Below are 16,412 nucleotides of genomic sequence, written 5' to 3'. Positions count from 1 at the left end.
TGTAAAACAAAATTGGAGTAAGGGCAAACCCAATGCGGACAAGAAGTCATTCAATCCTTCTTCCGGCAAGGGTGGACCTCCTAAAGGTCAGCCCTAGGTCATACCCCTTTCTACCGCCACAACCTCTGATGCCGGAGGTACCAGTCGGGGCCAGACTTATGCACTTCGCAAATCGATGGCTCCAAATAACTTCGGACGCGTGGGTTCATTCTCTTGTCACACAAGGCCTCACTTTTCAATTCAAAAAAAGGCCCCCACTCTCTCACGTCCCAATAGATCTGGTATCTCCGCATCCACAACTTCCAGACTCCATTCTCGGACTCCTGGAAAAACAGGCGGTAGAAAGGGTTCATGACCCTTGTTCTCCAGGATTTTACAGTCGCCTTTTCCTTGTTCAAAAGAAAAGCGGCTCCTGGAGACCAGTCATAGACTTAAAAGTGTTCAACACGTTTCTAGTCAAACCTACTTTCAAGATGGAGACTCCTGCCTTCATTCGGCGCTCCATCAAACCCATGCAATGGGGGGTTTCCTTGGACCTGGAAGATGCATACTTCCATGTTCCTATCCATCCCAACTACCGGAAGTACCTGCGCTTCTCCTTTCGAGGCCAGGTCTACCAGTTTCGGGCGATGCCCTTTGGATTGGCCACGGCTCCACGAGTTTTCACCAAACTCATGGCCTCAGTGAGCGCACACCTCCGATTACACAGGGTTCAACTACTTCAGTATTTCGACGATTGGCTCTTACACCAGCTCGATCGTCAACTGCTTCTGCTACACCTAGAGTTCTCTTGGAAGGAGCTCCTCTCTTTAGGACTCCTCAATGTAGCCAAGTCAGACCTCTTCCCTCTCAGGATTTCATATTCTTGGGAATGAATTTTCTGACCCACATCAATCGGGTCAGGGTCTCACCGCAACGTATATCAGACCTCCTTTTGAAGGTCAGATGGGTGCTGTCCCAATCTCATATCACAGCTCAAGATTTCCTCTCACTCAACGGTATCCTGAGCTCTGTAGCAGACTTCGTGCAGTTGGGACGTCTCTTCCTACGTCCTCTTCAGCACTATCTCTCAGCTCGATGGAAATGGTCTCCAGACAATCTGCTTACACAGATTCCCATCCTTCCATCCTTAGTCCCCCACCTTCAATGGTGGCTAGACGAGGAGACCCTGTTGGCAGGAGTACCGCTTCTTCCCCCGCAACCGTCTTTACATCTCTTAACGGATGCGAGCATGGAAGGTTGGGGCGCTCACCTGGAACCCCGCAGCCTGACATTATCAGGATTGTGGTCTCCTCAGGAGTCTCTCCTGCACATAAACAATCTCGAAATGCGAGCAGTCTTTCTAGCTGTTTCTCAATTCCAATCACATCTTCGGGACTCCTGTGTGATGGTATCGACAGACAACACATCAGTTGTGGCTTACATCCAGAAACAGGGCGGGACACACTCTCACTCCCTGTATCTAGAAACAATGAAATTACTTGTTCTTTGCAAGAGCCAAAATGCTCTCTCTTGTCCAAACACATACCAGGTCGTCTCAACGCCCTGGCGGACGGTTTGTCTCGCAAACACCAGTTACTTCCATCGGAGTGGACACTTCATCAGGAAGTGGCCAATCAGATATTCCTCACATTCGGTTATCCACTGGTCGACCTGTTTGCGACCAGAGACAACCACAGACTTCCTCTGTATGTGAGTCCAGTGTACGAACCAGCAGCGTGGGCGGTAGACGCGCTTTCGTTCGATTGGGATCAACTGGACGCTTACGCTTATCCCCCACCCATTCTAATTCCCCAAATCTTAGGGAAAATCAGGGTGAGCTCTTGCCGGATCCTCCTGATAGCCCCTTGGTGGCCCAGGAGATCCTGGTTCAACGACCTTCTCGGTCTCCTGTGCGAATTTCCCAGGGAACTCCCACACAGGTCAGATCTCCTTTCTCAGAGAGGCAGACTTCACATGGATCCAGACATGTTCCACTTACACGTCTGGCCGTTATCAGGCAATCCCTGCAGAAGAAACGCTTTTCTGTCAGGGCTTCAACACTCGTTGCCTCTGCAAGGAGAAAGTCCAACAGAGCAGTCTATGATGCTCGCTGGAAACTCTTCTCTAATTGGTGTGTTCGAGGGAAAATTGATCCCCTCAATCCCTCTGCTAGACGCATAGCGGATTTTCTAATCTATCTCTTTGATGATAAGAAACTTTCTCTTAGCTCCATCAAAGGATACAGATCTGTGCTTTCGCATACCTTGGCCTTTCATAAGTCATCACAAGTCTGTGCTGACCCAGCCATTTCGGAACTGATCCGAGCCATGGAACTTAAACGTCCTGTGTCTCGTTCTCTTACCCCCAAATGGGTTTTGGCTTGTGTTCTTGGATCGCTAATTAAAGCTCCCTATGAACCCCTTAATCAGGCTTCTTTACAGTTCCTAACCTGGAAGACCGTTTTCCTTCTTACCATGGCTTCATCCAAACGTAGAAGTGAAATTCATGCTCTTTCTATCGAAGAAAGCCATCTTCGTTTTGATTCCTCCGATGGCTCTGTCACCTTGTTGTGTCAGCCAGGATTCCTTGCTAAAAATCAACTTCCCTCTATGGCTTCTAAACCCTTCAAGGTCCCAAGTCTTTCTAGAACTTGTGGTAATGAAGATGAAGATAGACTCCTCTGCCCTGTCAGGTCTTTGAAGTTCTATCTTAGTAGAGTTAAGTCTATTCGAGGTTCTCGTAAGAGACTCTTCATTCCCTTAAAAGGGGGGGGGGGGGCGATGTGTCTGCGGCTTCTATTTCCCGTTGGGTAGCCTCGACTATAAAAAGGGCTTACTCTTCTCTTTCTTCAAGGGATTCATCCCTTTTTAAGATTAGACCGCATGAATTACGAGCAATGTTGGCTTCGTGGGCATATATTAATCATACCCCACTCTCTGACGTGCTTCAAGCTGCTTTCTGGAGGAATCAGACTACTTTTTCATCTTTTTATCTTCGTTCTCTGGAGTGCCAACAGGACAACTTGTATTTGTTGGGCCCCCTTGTGGTTGCACAAACGGTAGTATCTTCTACGGCATAGGTATATTATGCTTATCCGTGAATTAAGTAATACCGTAATAACGAAGATTAGCTGAGAACCCGAGATATGGGTTCCGCTGTGATGGGGAGATTTTCGCGAACCTTCCCGCCGCAGCTGCAAATTCAGCATATGATATCAGGTAACGTAATTAAGCTATTAAAACAAATTTTTCTAGTAAAATTCATTTTAATTAGTAATTACTTACCTGATATCCGTAAGTCCCACCTCCCACCCCGCTCTTCGTCTAATATTTCATATTTTTTATTGGAATAAGAGTGGATTCTGGGTAATGTCCCGTTTTGGTTGTGCGGCTACCAGCACTATGTGACCGCTCTGTCCTACCTGACGGGTTTCTGAAAAGTGTGGGATTCCTCGGACGAAAAATTCCGGATAAATTACGATCCTATCGGAATAAGTAAGCATATGATATCAGGTAAGTAATTACTAATTAAAATGAATTTTACTATAAAAATGTGTTTTAATAAGCCTGAGGCTTTCAATTTAATCAAGCTAAAATAAACTAATTTTAAAAAACTTACTGGTACTCAGATAATGTCATTCTTCTGGGCTAAAATTTATTTTCTTGACATCGATGTTTTAATTTGTCAATAGCTTTCGTAATCCCTTTTATTTGTTTATGCCACTAACAGTTACTTGTTTTTATCAAAATTTAAAGATATTAAAAATGTCATCAACTAAATTTGTTTCCCACTGACAGGCGAATGCTACCCCTCACTTGGAGTTGACTGCTGATTTCAACCGGCTGTCTGTGCTGCTGATGAGGATAGTGGAGGATGGGGAGAAGAAGTTGGCCAGAAAGGTTGCCACTGTTACCATGTCCTCTGCCCGGGTACAGGCTTCCATAGGTGAGTGTTATAGACCTGACACCACTGTCCGTCAGTATATCACTTGAGACTGTCGTCACCATCACATTCTTAGTCTAAAAACCCCAGTCCAGAATTAGTTTAAAAGAAAGACATTTGCAGAAATACTTTCAAATGAAAATTAGAACGCAAAATACAATACAAAAAAACATTAAAATAATGATACCTTGGTGATAATTGAACCTATTGTTTGTTTCCATGTGATATGGAGGGTGTGGATTACAAGCTAACATCCCTTTTAGAAACAATAAACTAGGACAGGGTTCCCTTGGAATTTAATAAGAGTATAGTGCAAACTATGTTCACGCAAATGTTCAAATTCAAGTTTGTCAAAGATTTTGCAAAATTCCATTGAGATCATGTATACAGTCATATACTTATATAAAGTATTAACAGAGTTTATATAAAAATTTAATTTAAACATGTATGTTATCATCTTTTTCAGACACTCGTCTGTCAATGACAGGCTGGCTAGGGGGGTTTCATGTGTTTGACATCACTCCAGATGCCAAACGCCATCAGAAAGTCTTCTGTGTGGGCCAGGACTTCCAGCAGCACGGGCAGGACTTTGTATCCCCAGATATGTACAAAACAGCCAACGAGTCCGTCTTCAATGATACCAATGGTGATACCTTAAAGGCATTCTCCTTTCAATTCAGTAAACCACTGCGCAAATTTGCTTCAATGTGTTCGTCTCCAATGTTTGAACAATCCAGAGAACTCTTAGAAGAAGACAATGCAATAGCAGTTAATTTAAGAGTAGCCTCCCTTTGTTATACACATTCACCAAGGTTCATAAAAGAGTTGTCACTCTGTGTCTCAGAGTTCAAGGAATATAAGTTGTCTGTGGCAAAATCCATTAAAAGTGTTGCCAGCGAGGTAGCTAAGGGCATGATTGCTAAGCATTCTGATCTCAATCAGACGGGACCATTTGGTAGCACCTCTAGCATCGATATGTATACAAAAATGAAATCCAATATGTCTGCTGACAAGACAGAGATGGAATTCCTGGAAAATGCTACCACAACGGAAGATGGGGAGCAATTAAAGTACAAAATACTCCTGGATGCCTCTTTTGATTCCCCTGTGATTGTTGTTCCCAAGAGTGCCACAAGTTCGCAGGTGCTGATTGCCCACCTGGGTCAGATAACACTCAGTAACCGTAGTGACCAAGGTCAGATACAGTTCACTGAAGAAGTCCTGTCGGAGGAGAATATTGATAAAGAGGATGACCAGAAGGAAAGAATATTTCTGGAATTTCGAAGAATGAATTTGTACTCTGTAGATGTTAATCAAACTTTGCAGTCTGACATATCAAAGTTCAGTGATTCCATGGATTATAGAGCCTTGAATATTAACAGTGACACTGACACACCAATTATGTATGATACAACCCTTCAGGTGACGGTTGACCATATTTTTAATAATTCTTCTGCCCAGATAAATCTGGTTGGCAAACATGACTTTGACTCTGAATCATTTATGCCTGATGATATTGTTATACCATCTTCAGTTTCTATTTCCCAACCAATCATGGACATTCGAGCCAAAATTCAAACCCCCTTAAAAATTGTTCTTCAAAAGAATGTCTATGAACAAATTCTACAGACGTCTGATTATTTATCTAGCCTTAAACAGATTGGTTCTAACTTGGAAACCAATATTTCAACGCCTGCTGCTGATAAAGAAGACAAGATCGTTGATCTTAAAGAAGATTCCAGCTCAACATTGAAATCAAGTACCTCATTGGATAAAACATCCTTTATCACCAAGAAGGTACGGTTTGAAGTGCCCCGGTTCAATGTGGAACTGCGTGGCAACTTTGCGGAAGGGGAACAAGGCCTGGTTGACCTTCGACTGAACCGCTTTCTGCTTGATCTAACCAAGGACAATCCGGCAACAACCAATCTGGAATTGTCACTGAAGTCGATAATGGTTGAAGATCTTCTCCAGCCACCAGATTCTCCACACAGAATCATTGTGATGTCTAAAGGGCCCCAGAGAGAGGATTCAGCAAACATGAAAGTTCATCAGTTCCTTTCACACTCGTGTCCTGATAATGCCATTGTGGCCCCTATTCCTGCTATGCCTGGCTCTCTGCCAAGCAGTTTCCATAGCAACATGTCAGGCATGAACAAGCCAATCATTAGCAAGCCAATCATTAGCAAGCCAATTATTGCTGTGTTTGGACCACGAAGACTGGCGTCTGATTCAGGATCAAGGCAAAGGTACATTTTTTTTAAGCTTACCTGAACACAACATGCTCATGGTTAGCTTTTGGGATTTTCTTTTGTCCTACATCCTTCATGCGTCTTCAACATTTGCCTTGTTAACACTCTAGAGGCCACATTACTTGTCCGATCTTTATGAAAATTGGTCAGAATATTTGTCCGAATGATATCTTTATAAGTTTAAAAACGGTTCCGGTTGGTTGAAATACTATGCCCCAGGCGGTGGGGCATTTTTCCAAATATGGCTATATTCAAACCTTGTTAACACTCGAGAAGTCATATTTATTGTTGAATCTTAATGAAACTTGGTTGGAACATTTGTTCTAATTATATCTTGGATTAGTTCGAAAATGGTTTGGGTCTGTTGCAAAATATGGCTGCCAGGGGGAGGGCATTATTCCTGATATGGCTATTGTAAAACCTTGTTTACTCACTAGAAGTCACATATATGGTCCAATCTTTATGAAACTTGGTCAGAACATTTGTTCTTACCATAGCTCAGCTGAGTTAAAAAATGGTTATGGTTTGTCAAAAAATATTGCAGCCAGGAGGCAGGGCATTTTCCCGTATATGATTTATGTGAAACCTTGTTAGCACTCTAGAAGTCACATTTTTAGACCAATCTTCATGAAACTTGGTCGGAACATTTGTTCTAATTATATCTGTGCTAAGTTGGAAGATGGTTCCCGTCCATTGAAAAATATGGCCATTGTAAAACCCTGTTAACTGTCCAGAAGTCACATTTATGGTCCAATCTTTATGAAACTTGTCAGAACATTTGTTGTTATGATAGCTCGTATGAGTTCGAAAATGATTATGGTTTGTAACAAAATATGGCTTCCATGGGGCATTTTTCCTTATATGGTTACATTAAAACTTTGCCAACACTTTAGAAGGCACATTTTAAGTCCAATCTTCATAAAACTTGGTCAGAACATCTGTTGTAATTATATCAGTTCTGAGTTTAGTTTGAAAATGGTTCCCGTTCGTTGAAAAATATGACTGCCAGGGGGTGGGGGGGGGGGGGGGTAAGTTTTCCTTATACAATGTTTTGCTATAGTAAAACCTTGTTAACACTCTAGTAGATATTTTAACCAAGTTTCAAAATGGTTTCAGAAACATCTTAAAAGTTGCTGACAGCAGTTTTACATTAGATAATGTGAAAGTACTCCCCTCTCTTAAAAGTTTGTTTTACATTTGTTTGTCTTTGTGATAGCTAGCATTTAAGGAAACATTTATGAATGAAAATGCGTGGACATTAGATTGTGAACAAGAAAAAATCAACATTTTCATGATTTCTTGCTCCACAAATTGTATAATAGGAAGAGGGATGTTGGCTGCAGACTTCTATTCAGGTCTGCCCTCTTTGTGATGATAATGTAACTACATGTATGTTCACATATTGAATGTCACTGTTTCTAGGCCAAGTTCACTTACACCCCCACTGTGCCTGTCTCGGTCACAGAGCCATGATGAGTTGTATGAGGAGAGGCTGGTTCACATTTCTCTGCTACTTGTCGACATGGAGTCTAAAGAATACACTGAAAAATACAACCAAACTAAACGGTAACTATTAAAATAGCTAATTACAATTTAGCCATAACATTGTTGTGATCCAGACATATGATGCAAAAAGATATATACTTCTCATCCAGTCACATCCAGTAGATATTTTTTTGACATTTGCTTGATTTTGTTTTTGGGGATGTGTTATCATAATTATTGATATTTACTTATTTTTATATTGTTTAAAAATACACCAGTTTTCAATGTAGGTTTTTGTCAAGGAACACAACAACATGACCCATACATTAAAATTTGGGAATATATAATATATTATGAAATACATAAAATAAATAATCAGACAAAACTGTGTTTCATATTTAAAAAAATCACAAGATCTGATAAAAAGCATCCCAATACCCTATGATTTTGCCCCATTCCCATGTTATCCCTCCACAGGCTCATTGCCTGTGGATATATATAAAGTGGTTGAACTCCTCATTTAACCATTCATGTCATATCGTTCTTCCTCATTTCACATATTCATGATTTTTTGCTGCATGTGGATCTGTATCATTTTTCACCATGATGACATCCCACAGGTTCGTAGACGTAGATCTGTCATGCCTGGAGGTGAAGGTAAACCTGCAGACGTGGGTGGTGCTTCTTGACTTCCTGGGGCTGGGAGCCAAGGTGCAGGACATTGACGTGCTTGCAGGCCGGGAACCGGACTCCTCCACACAGCCTCTCAACCCTGGTGAGTACAGAAATAGCCATCTATCAGCTGATTCTGGTCAGGTCACCTTGAACAACTGTTGGTTTTAACCTTTTTTAACAGATATAAATTGTCAGAATTTCATGCAGCTATTCAGCTCCTTTGCTTAATTCTTCCGAATGATTATATTCAGTCCATGATGAACAAATCTTAACTCAGTGGTAATGTCAAGTCCATGATAGACATGAGCTTAAAATGATTGTATTGTTCAGTCCATGACAAACGTGATTTTAACACGATGGTTATGTTAAGTCCATGATGAAACAAGATCTAAACATGATGGTTTTGTTCAGTCCATGATAAAAACAAATTTAACATGATGGTAATATTCAGTCCATGAACACGATCTTAACACGATGGTTATATTCAGTCCATGATAATTAGGATCTTAACATTATGGTATTGTTAAGTCCATGATGAACAAAATCTTTAACATGATGGTAATGTTCAGTCCATGATAAACATGATATTTAACATGATGGTAATGTTCAGTCCATGATGAACATGATGGTAATGTTCAGTTCATGATGAACATCATGGTAATGTTCAGTCCATGATGAACATGATGGTAATGTTCAGTTCATGATGAACATCATGGTAATGTTCATTCCATGATGAACATGATGGTAATGTTCAGTCCATAATGAACATGATGGTAATGTTCAGTCCAAGATGAACACAATGGTAATGTTCAGTCCAAGATAAACAAGATCATAATACGATGGAAATGTTCAGTCCATGATGAACATGATCTTAACCAATGGTAATGTTCAGGTCATGATGAAGTATGATTATTAGAATCTTAGCTTCCCGTTTCTGTTTGCCTTTTGCTCTATTTTCTACACATTTAATATGACAGTTTTGTTATGCATTACAATGATCTTTTTTTCCAATTGGGAAAAGTTTCAGTACCACACCAATTGAGAATCATTAGTGCAAAAGAAACTTGAAATTAGGAAAATTGACCTTGTGAAATCTTCAGATTGGGAATTATTGGTCTTTTAATTGCTAGGTAATTAATTGCACAAACCCATGTTAATATTCTTTTACATGCCTTTTTGTAAATTTTCAGTTTCAGTGCGGATTTGTTTGTTCAGGTGCAGATAATGTGCTTTTGGAACAAAATTAAAGTAATTTTCCTTCATTTTGGCATATTTTTCAGACAGAAATTTGGAATGTTGTAATTTTTCCTCAATTGGGGAGGTGCCTTTTATGAATACTAAATATTTAAAAAAAAATGCTGAATTAGCAGATAAATACTTACACATGGTTGTGTATTTACAGATGATTATGTGCAGGCGATAGTGAACTCTGAGATCTCAGTGAAGATGGAGCAGCTGGCTGTTGTGTTGAACAAGGAGGAGTACATTCTGGCCGAGGTCAGCGCGTCCAAGCTCAATGCCAAGGTCACCATGAAGGATGGAAACATGGATGCAAAAGGTCTGGGCAAAAATTTGTCTGATTGTTGATTATTTTGTGTTGTAAAGTTGTGTGAGTTTAACATAGGAAAGATGGGGATTTAATGCATGGTTTATCTTTGTTTCTACTTCAAAATTAACATATTCTGTTATAAATGAGCACTTTAGCAGTTTTAATCGCTATACTTCACTTATTGATTTCATGTTATAAGCTTACTAGAATTTCAAATGTAAGCATAAATATATCATGTTTTGTAAAATTTCAGAAAATACTCCGTAAGCAATTTGTATGCGTCCAGTGTCCTTTGTCACCTCTGTTTTGAATTGTTTATCTCATATATTGTTGTTTACAATATTCTTCCATTCCAATAAAGTGAGATATTTGTTCTCTAAGTCTAATTCATATAATAAGGCATAACATAATATAATCTTTGGTTGGTTACACATTGGCAGGTCAACTGTGTAAGGTCAGTGTTTTTGACCTATAAACATGGCTGCTAACATATAATAGCCTGTTACATAACTAATTAACTGGTCTACAAGGCAAGATCAGTGCCTTTGACCTATCAATCTGGGTGATAACATATGCCCATGTTACATCACTCATTGGCAGGTCAATTAGGCAAGGTCAGTGTCCTTGACCTGTCAACAAGGGTTCTTACATAAGATGGCCTATGATACAATACTGGTTGACAGGTTAACTAGGCAAGGTCAGTGCCCTTAAAATATCTCCTAGGGTGCTGGCATATGAACACCTATGTTGTATCGTTCATTGACAGGTCAACTAGGCAAAGTCAGTGTCCTTGACCTATACACCAGGGTGCTAATATAAGATTGCCAATGTTACATTACTCATTGACAGGTCAACTAGGCAAGGTCAGTGTCCTTGACCTATTTCACAGGGTGTTAACAGATGCTAACTTATGTAACATAGCTCATTGACAGGTCAACTAGGTAAGGTCAGTGCCCTTGATCTTTCTCTCAGGGTGCTAAAGTATGCTAGTCTATGTTACATTTTAAATTGACAGGTCAACTAGGCAAGGTCAATGTCCTTGACCTTTCACCCAGTGGTGCCCTCTACAAAGAGAGGTTTCTGACTGTAGGAGACCAGGCACTGGAGTTTGACTTCTTCAAGTAGGTCATTGTTACTTCCCATAACAGATTTTCTGATGTGTAATATATCATTTGTTGATTTTTGTCATCCTTTCATATGTATTTATGTTGCTGTTTTGAAATAATGAATGATGCATATTTACTTCATTATTCATTGCTTGTTTGGTGATCGTTGCAAAGGTATGGTTTGCCAGATCCGTGGTGCAAGCGTGACTACGACATCAGACTGAAGGTGGGCATGTCCTCCGTACGCTACACTCACACACACAAGTTTACCCAGGAGATGTTGGGGTTTGCTCAACACTTCTTGCAGCTGCAGGACGTACTTGGGAGAATGAGGGCTGCCTCAGCTGGCAAAAAGGTTTACAAGTTATTTTTCAGAAGCATATGTATCATTTCCTTTAATCCTGTGACAAAATGATTTTTTGGAAGGAAATTCTGTATGTTATTGAATCTATTGCTATTCAAGACATTTATCATTTAATAATTTAATTTTAGCATTTACAACAAGCAAAACATAAAATTAATTGACATTTTAAGACACGAAACAGTAAGCGTATGGAAATGCTATTACAATTTTATTGAATGCAAAGAAAATCAATTGTTTTTGTTGTTTCACTGCTTCTTCATGGACTTTTTAGGCTTATTTTGATCAAAAGTAGATTTGATATTACTATGCAAGATTAGATTCAGTTTAGAAAATGCGTCTTAGGTAGTAACTCTATTATTTGTAACGAACATTAATTTTTGTTTTAAACAGAAGTATATAATATATGGAAGGATGAATAGTAAATTAGGTTAGTGTCTTTGAAATTATTTGACTCTTGGCAGACAGGCGTAGGCAGCTTGGCAAGCCTACACATGTAAACCTTTCAACTAGTTAAAGAATTTCAAGGACACTTATATATATATATATATATATATATATAAAATATATATAGTGAAGCTATCCTACTCACCCCGGCATCGGCGTTAGCGTTAGCGTGCAAATGTTAAAGTTTGCGTACTACCCCAACTATTTTCAATGTCCCTTGACATATTGCTTTCATATTTTGCATACTTGTTAACCATCATAACCCCAACCTATAAACAAGAGCAGACAATTATATCAAGCATTTTGTCATAATTATGGCCACTTTTCCACTTAAAATATGCAGCAAATGTTAAAGTTTGCGTACTACCCCAACTATTTTCAATGTCCCTTGACATATTTCTATCATATTTTGCATACTTGTTAACCATCATGACCCCAACCTATAAACAAGAGCAGACAACTGTATCAAGCATTTTGACAGAATTATTGCCCCTTTTATACTTAGAATATGCATATTATTGATAAATCTATGTTAAAGTTTGCGTACTACCTCAAATTATATTTCCTATATCCTTTGACATATTTCTTTCATATTTTGCATACTTGTTTACGAACATGACCCCAACCTATAAACAAGAGCAGACAACTCTATCAAGCATTTTGTTATAATTATGGCCCCTTTTCCACTTACAATATGCAGCAAATGTTAAAGTTTGCATACTACCCCAACTATTTTCAATGTCCCTTGACATATTGCTTTCATATTTTGCATACTTGTTAACCATCATGACCCCAACCTATAAACAAGAGCAGACATTTCTATCAAGCATTTTGTCATAATTATGGCCCCTTTTCCACTTACAATATGCAGCAAATGTTAATGTTTGCGTACTACCCCATCTATTTTTAATGTCCCTTGACATATTGCTTTCATATTTTGCATACTTGTTTACCATCATGACCCCAACCTATAAACAAGAGCAGACAACTGTATCAAGCATTTTGACAGAATTATTGCCCCTGTTATACTTAGAATATGCATATTATTGATAAATCTATGTTAAAGTTTGCGCACTACCCCAAATTATATTTCCTATATCCTTTGACATATTTCTTTTATATTTTGCATACTTGTTTACCAACATGACCCCAACTTATAAACAAGAGCATACCACTGTATCAAGCATTTTGACATACTTATGGCCCCTTTTACACTTATATAATTGAACATTTTGCTTAAATTGCCATAACTTCTTTATTTGTGATCACATTTTGTTATTACTTTGACAAAACAACACTTACCTGAATACCACAATGGATTCCAACCAAACAATAACCCACGCCCCTACCCAGAATCCCTTTCCCCCCCCCCCCCCCCAACCTCCCCCCCCCCCCCAATTTTTTTTTGTTAAACATCATCTAATAAATTACCACACCCCACATTATTCCCCCCCTCTCACCCCCCTCCCCCCGAACCTCACCCCCCCCCAATTTATTTTTTATTTTTTTATACATCATCTAATAAATTACCACACCCCACATTATACCCCCCTCTCCCTCATGTAATAAATTACCACACCCCACATTATACCCCCCTCTCACCCCCCATCCCCCCCCTTCCACCCCCCACCAATTTTTTTTTTTTTTTCTGATTTTTAGCTCGACTATTATATATAAAATATATATAGTGGAGCTATCCTACTCACGTCGGCGTTAGCGTCTGCATTAGCATTAGCGTGCAAATGTTAAAGTTTTTGTACTACCCCAAATATTTTCTTTGTCCCTTGACATATTGCTTTCATATTTTGCATACTTGTTTACCAACATGACCCCAAACTATAAACAAGAGCAGACAACTCTATCAAGCATTTTGTCATAATTATGGCCCCTTTTCCACTTAGAATATGCAGCAAATGTTAAAGTTTGCGTACTACCCCAATTATTTTCAATGTCCCTTGACATATTGTTTTCATATTTTGCATACTTGTTAACCATCATGACCCCAACCTATAAACAAGAGCAGACAACTGTATCAAGCATTTTGACAGAATTATTGCCTCTTTTATACTTAGATTTGTTAAAGTTTGCATACTACCCCAAATATTTCCTATATCCTTTGACATATTGCTTTAATATTTTGCATACTTCTTTACCAACATGACCCCATCCTATAAACAAGAGCAGACAACTGTATCAAGCATTTTGACAGAATTATTGCCCCTTTTATACTTAGAATATGCATATTATTGATAAATCTATGTTAAAGTTTGCGTACTACCCCAAATTAAATTTCCTATATCCTTTTAGTTTTTTCCTATATCCTTTGACATATTGCTTTAATATTTTGCATACTTCTTTACCAACATGACCCCAACCTATAAACAAGAGCAGACAACTGTATCAAGCATTTTGACAGAATTATGGCCCCTTTTACACTTCGATAATTGAACATTTTGCTTTAATTGCCATAACTTCTTTATTTATGATCACATTTTATTATTACTTTGACAAAACAACACTTACCTGAATACCACAATGGATTCCACCCAAACAATACACCACGCCCCTACCCAGATTCCCTTAACTTCTTGATTATTCTTGTTATACGTCAATTTTTAAGGAGGGCATAAAGTGATCGCACTGTCAGTCTGTCCATCCGTCTGTCTGTCCGTCTGTCCGTCACACTTTGCGTTTAAGTTTCGAAAAATGCTCATAACTTCCATGTCCCTTCAGATGTAACATTCATATTTGGTATGCATGTGTATATGGACAAGGTTTCATACGCACAAAATTTTGTACCCTTTTGACCTTGACCTTGAACTTAGGGTCGGCGTTTAGGTTTCGAAAAATGCGTTAAGGTTTCGAAAAATGCTCATAATTTCTATCAAAGTGTTTATCGGGGGCATATGTCATCCTATGGAGACAGCTCTTGTTTCTATTGGTTTTGTATATAAAAAAGCACAAAATCAGTGACAAATATTCCAATGTGTGAAACTCTTATTGAATGGTTAAGTATGATTTTTAACCAGGTTTTCCGAAGGAAAAAACTGGTTATTAGATTGGCGAATGTCGGCGGGCAGGCTGGCGGGCTGGCGGGCGGAACAAGCTTGTCCGGGCCATAACTTTGTCAATCATTGTGAGATTTTAAAATCATTTGGCACATTTGTTCACCATCATTAGATGGTGTATCGCGTGAAAGAATTATGTCAATATCTCCAAGGTCAAGGTCACAATTTGAGTTCAAAGGTCACAAATGGCTATAAATGAGCTTGTCCGGGCCATAACTTTGTCGTTCATTGTCAGATTTTAAAATCATTTGGCACATTTGTTCACCATCATTAGACGGTGTGTCGCGCAAAAGAATTACGTCGATATCTCCAAGGTCAAGGTCACACATTGAGTTCAAAGGTCAAAAATGGCCATAAATGAGCTTGTTCGGGCCATATCTATGTCATTCATTGTGAGATTTTAAAATCATTTGGCACATTTGTTCACCATCATGGGACGGTGTGTGGCACGAAAGAATTACGTCAATAATTCCAAGGGTAAGGTCACCACGACTAAAAATATATTTTGATACAAATGGGGTTAATTATAAACAATTATCAGATAAAGGGAGACAACTAAAACTGAACCGATTAAATCAGTTCAGTTTTAGTTGTCTACCTTTATCTGACTTTTTTCACATTGAAAACCTGGTTTTGTGACAATTTTGTCCCTTGTTTGAACATAATATATTGCTTCCATGTCTTGACTATTCCCTGCAATTCAGATCAATGAGTCAGCGTTCCACCAGGCCCGTCTGTTGCTGGACATTGAGGCCGGTTCCCCCATCATCCTCATCCCTCATAGTTCCCGCACCACGGATGTGCTGGTAGCCGACCTGGGAAAGTTGTCAGTGAAGAACTGCTTCCGACTTGCGGGTGACAAAGGAACATTTACTGAGGAGGATCAGAACAAAATGTCTTCTGAAGATGTTGGATCTGAGTCTGCGACAAGCATGAGTAGTTTGAATACGACCCAGCGTTCTATGAGTGTTGCCAGTATTGGACCTGCCAGAAGCATGTCCCTGACAGACACACAGTACTCCCTAATTCATAAGAATATGGATCCCATGCAGCAGAGTGTGTATGGAAGTCTAGATGATGACTTTAGAAATCATGAAAATGATGCGGATATAAGCACTGTTGACATAGGTTCAAGTGTTGATCCGTTAACCCCAACTGTTGACCTTGCTAGGCAAAAGTCAAGGACATCTCTTGTTTCAAGGTCAGACTCAATACCAAAATCAAAAGACACAATGGCACCAGCATCTGCCTCTGGCTTAAATGTCTTCCTAATGCAGGACTTCTTTAGCCAATCAATGAATGCAAGCAGTGGGGGAAATACTTTTGCAGAAAACTGCAATAATGCAGTTATGGGGGAAATGCCCACCAAGTTGAGTTCTGTTGAAGATATCACCATGAGTGGTCCATGTTTGCTAGATGTGATGGAGGTGACATTGTCAGAGATGGACTTGTTCTCTGCTGAGAGAGTGGAGAAGCAGCATTACCATGGAAACAATCTGAGACAGGATCTCGAATTCCCTTCCTGTGTTATACAAAGAAAGGTAT

The 16,412-nt window shown here is 39.4% G+C and overlaps 1 protein-coding gene across 1 annotated transcript in view; it reads left to right on the top strand.

The window, feature by feature from the left end:
• The window catches only part of LOC127879268 (intermembrane lipid transfer protein VPS13D-like), a 168,166-nt gene that overhangs the window by 58,513 nt on the left and 93,241 nt on the right, over positions 1-16,412 (top strand). The window contains 8 exon segments of the mRNA XM_052426038.1: positions 3,780-3,927; positions 4,391-6,173; positions 7,599-7,742; positions 8,282-8,436; positions 9,739-9,894; positions 10,901-11,006; positions 11,166-11,346; positions 15,572-16,408. Of these exon segments, the coding sequence (XP_052281998.1) occupies positions 3,780-3,927; positions 4,391-6,173; positions 7,599-7,742; positions 8,282-8,436; positions 9,739-9,894; positions 10,901-11,006; positions 11,166-11,346; positions 15,572-16,408 (3,510 nt within the window).

Source organism: Dreissena polymorpha, chromosome 4 (assembly GCF_020536995.1).
Source record: "Dreissena polymorpha isolate Duluth1 chromosome 4, UMN_Dpol_1.0, whole genome shotgun sequence".
NCBI classification, from domain to species: domain Eukaryota; kingdom Metazoa; phylum Mollusca; class Bivalvia; order Myida; family Dreissenidae; genus Dreissena; species Dreissena polymorpha.
The sequence above is the reverse complement of the archived record's forward strand: the minus strand, read 5'-3'. Positions and strand labels throughout refer to the sequence as shown.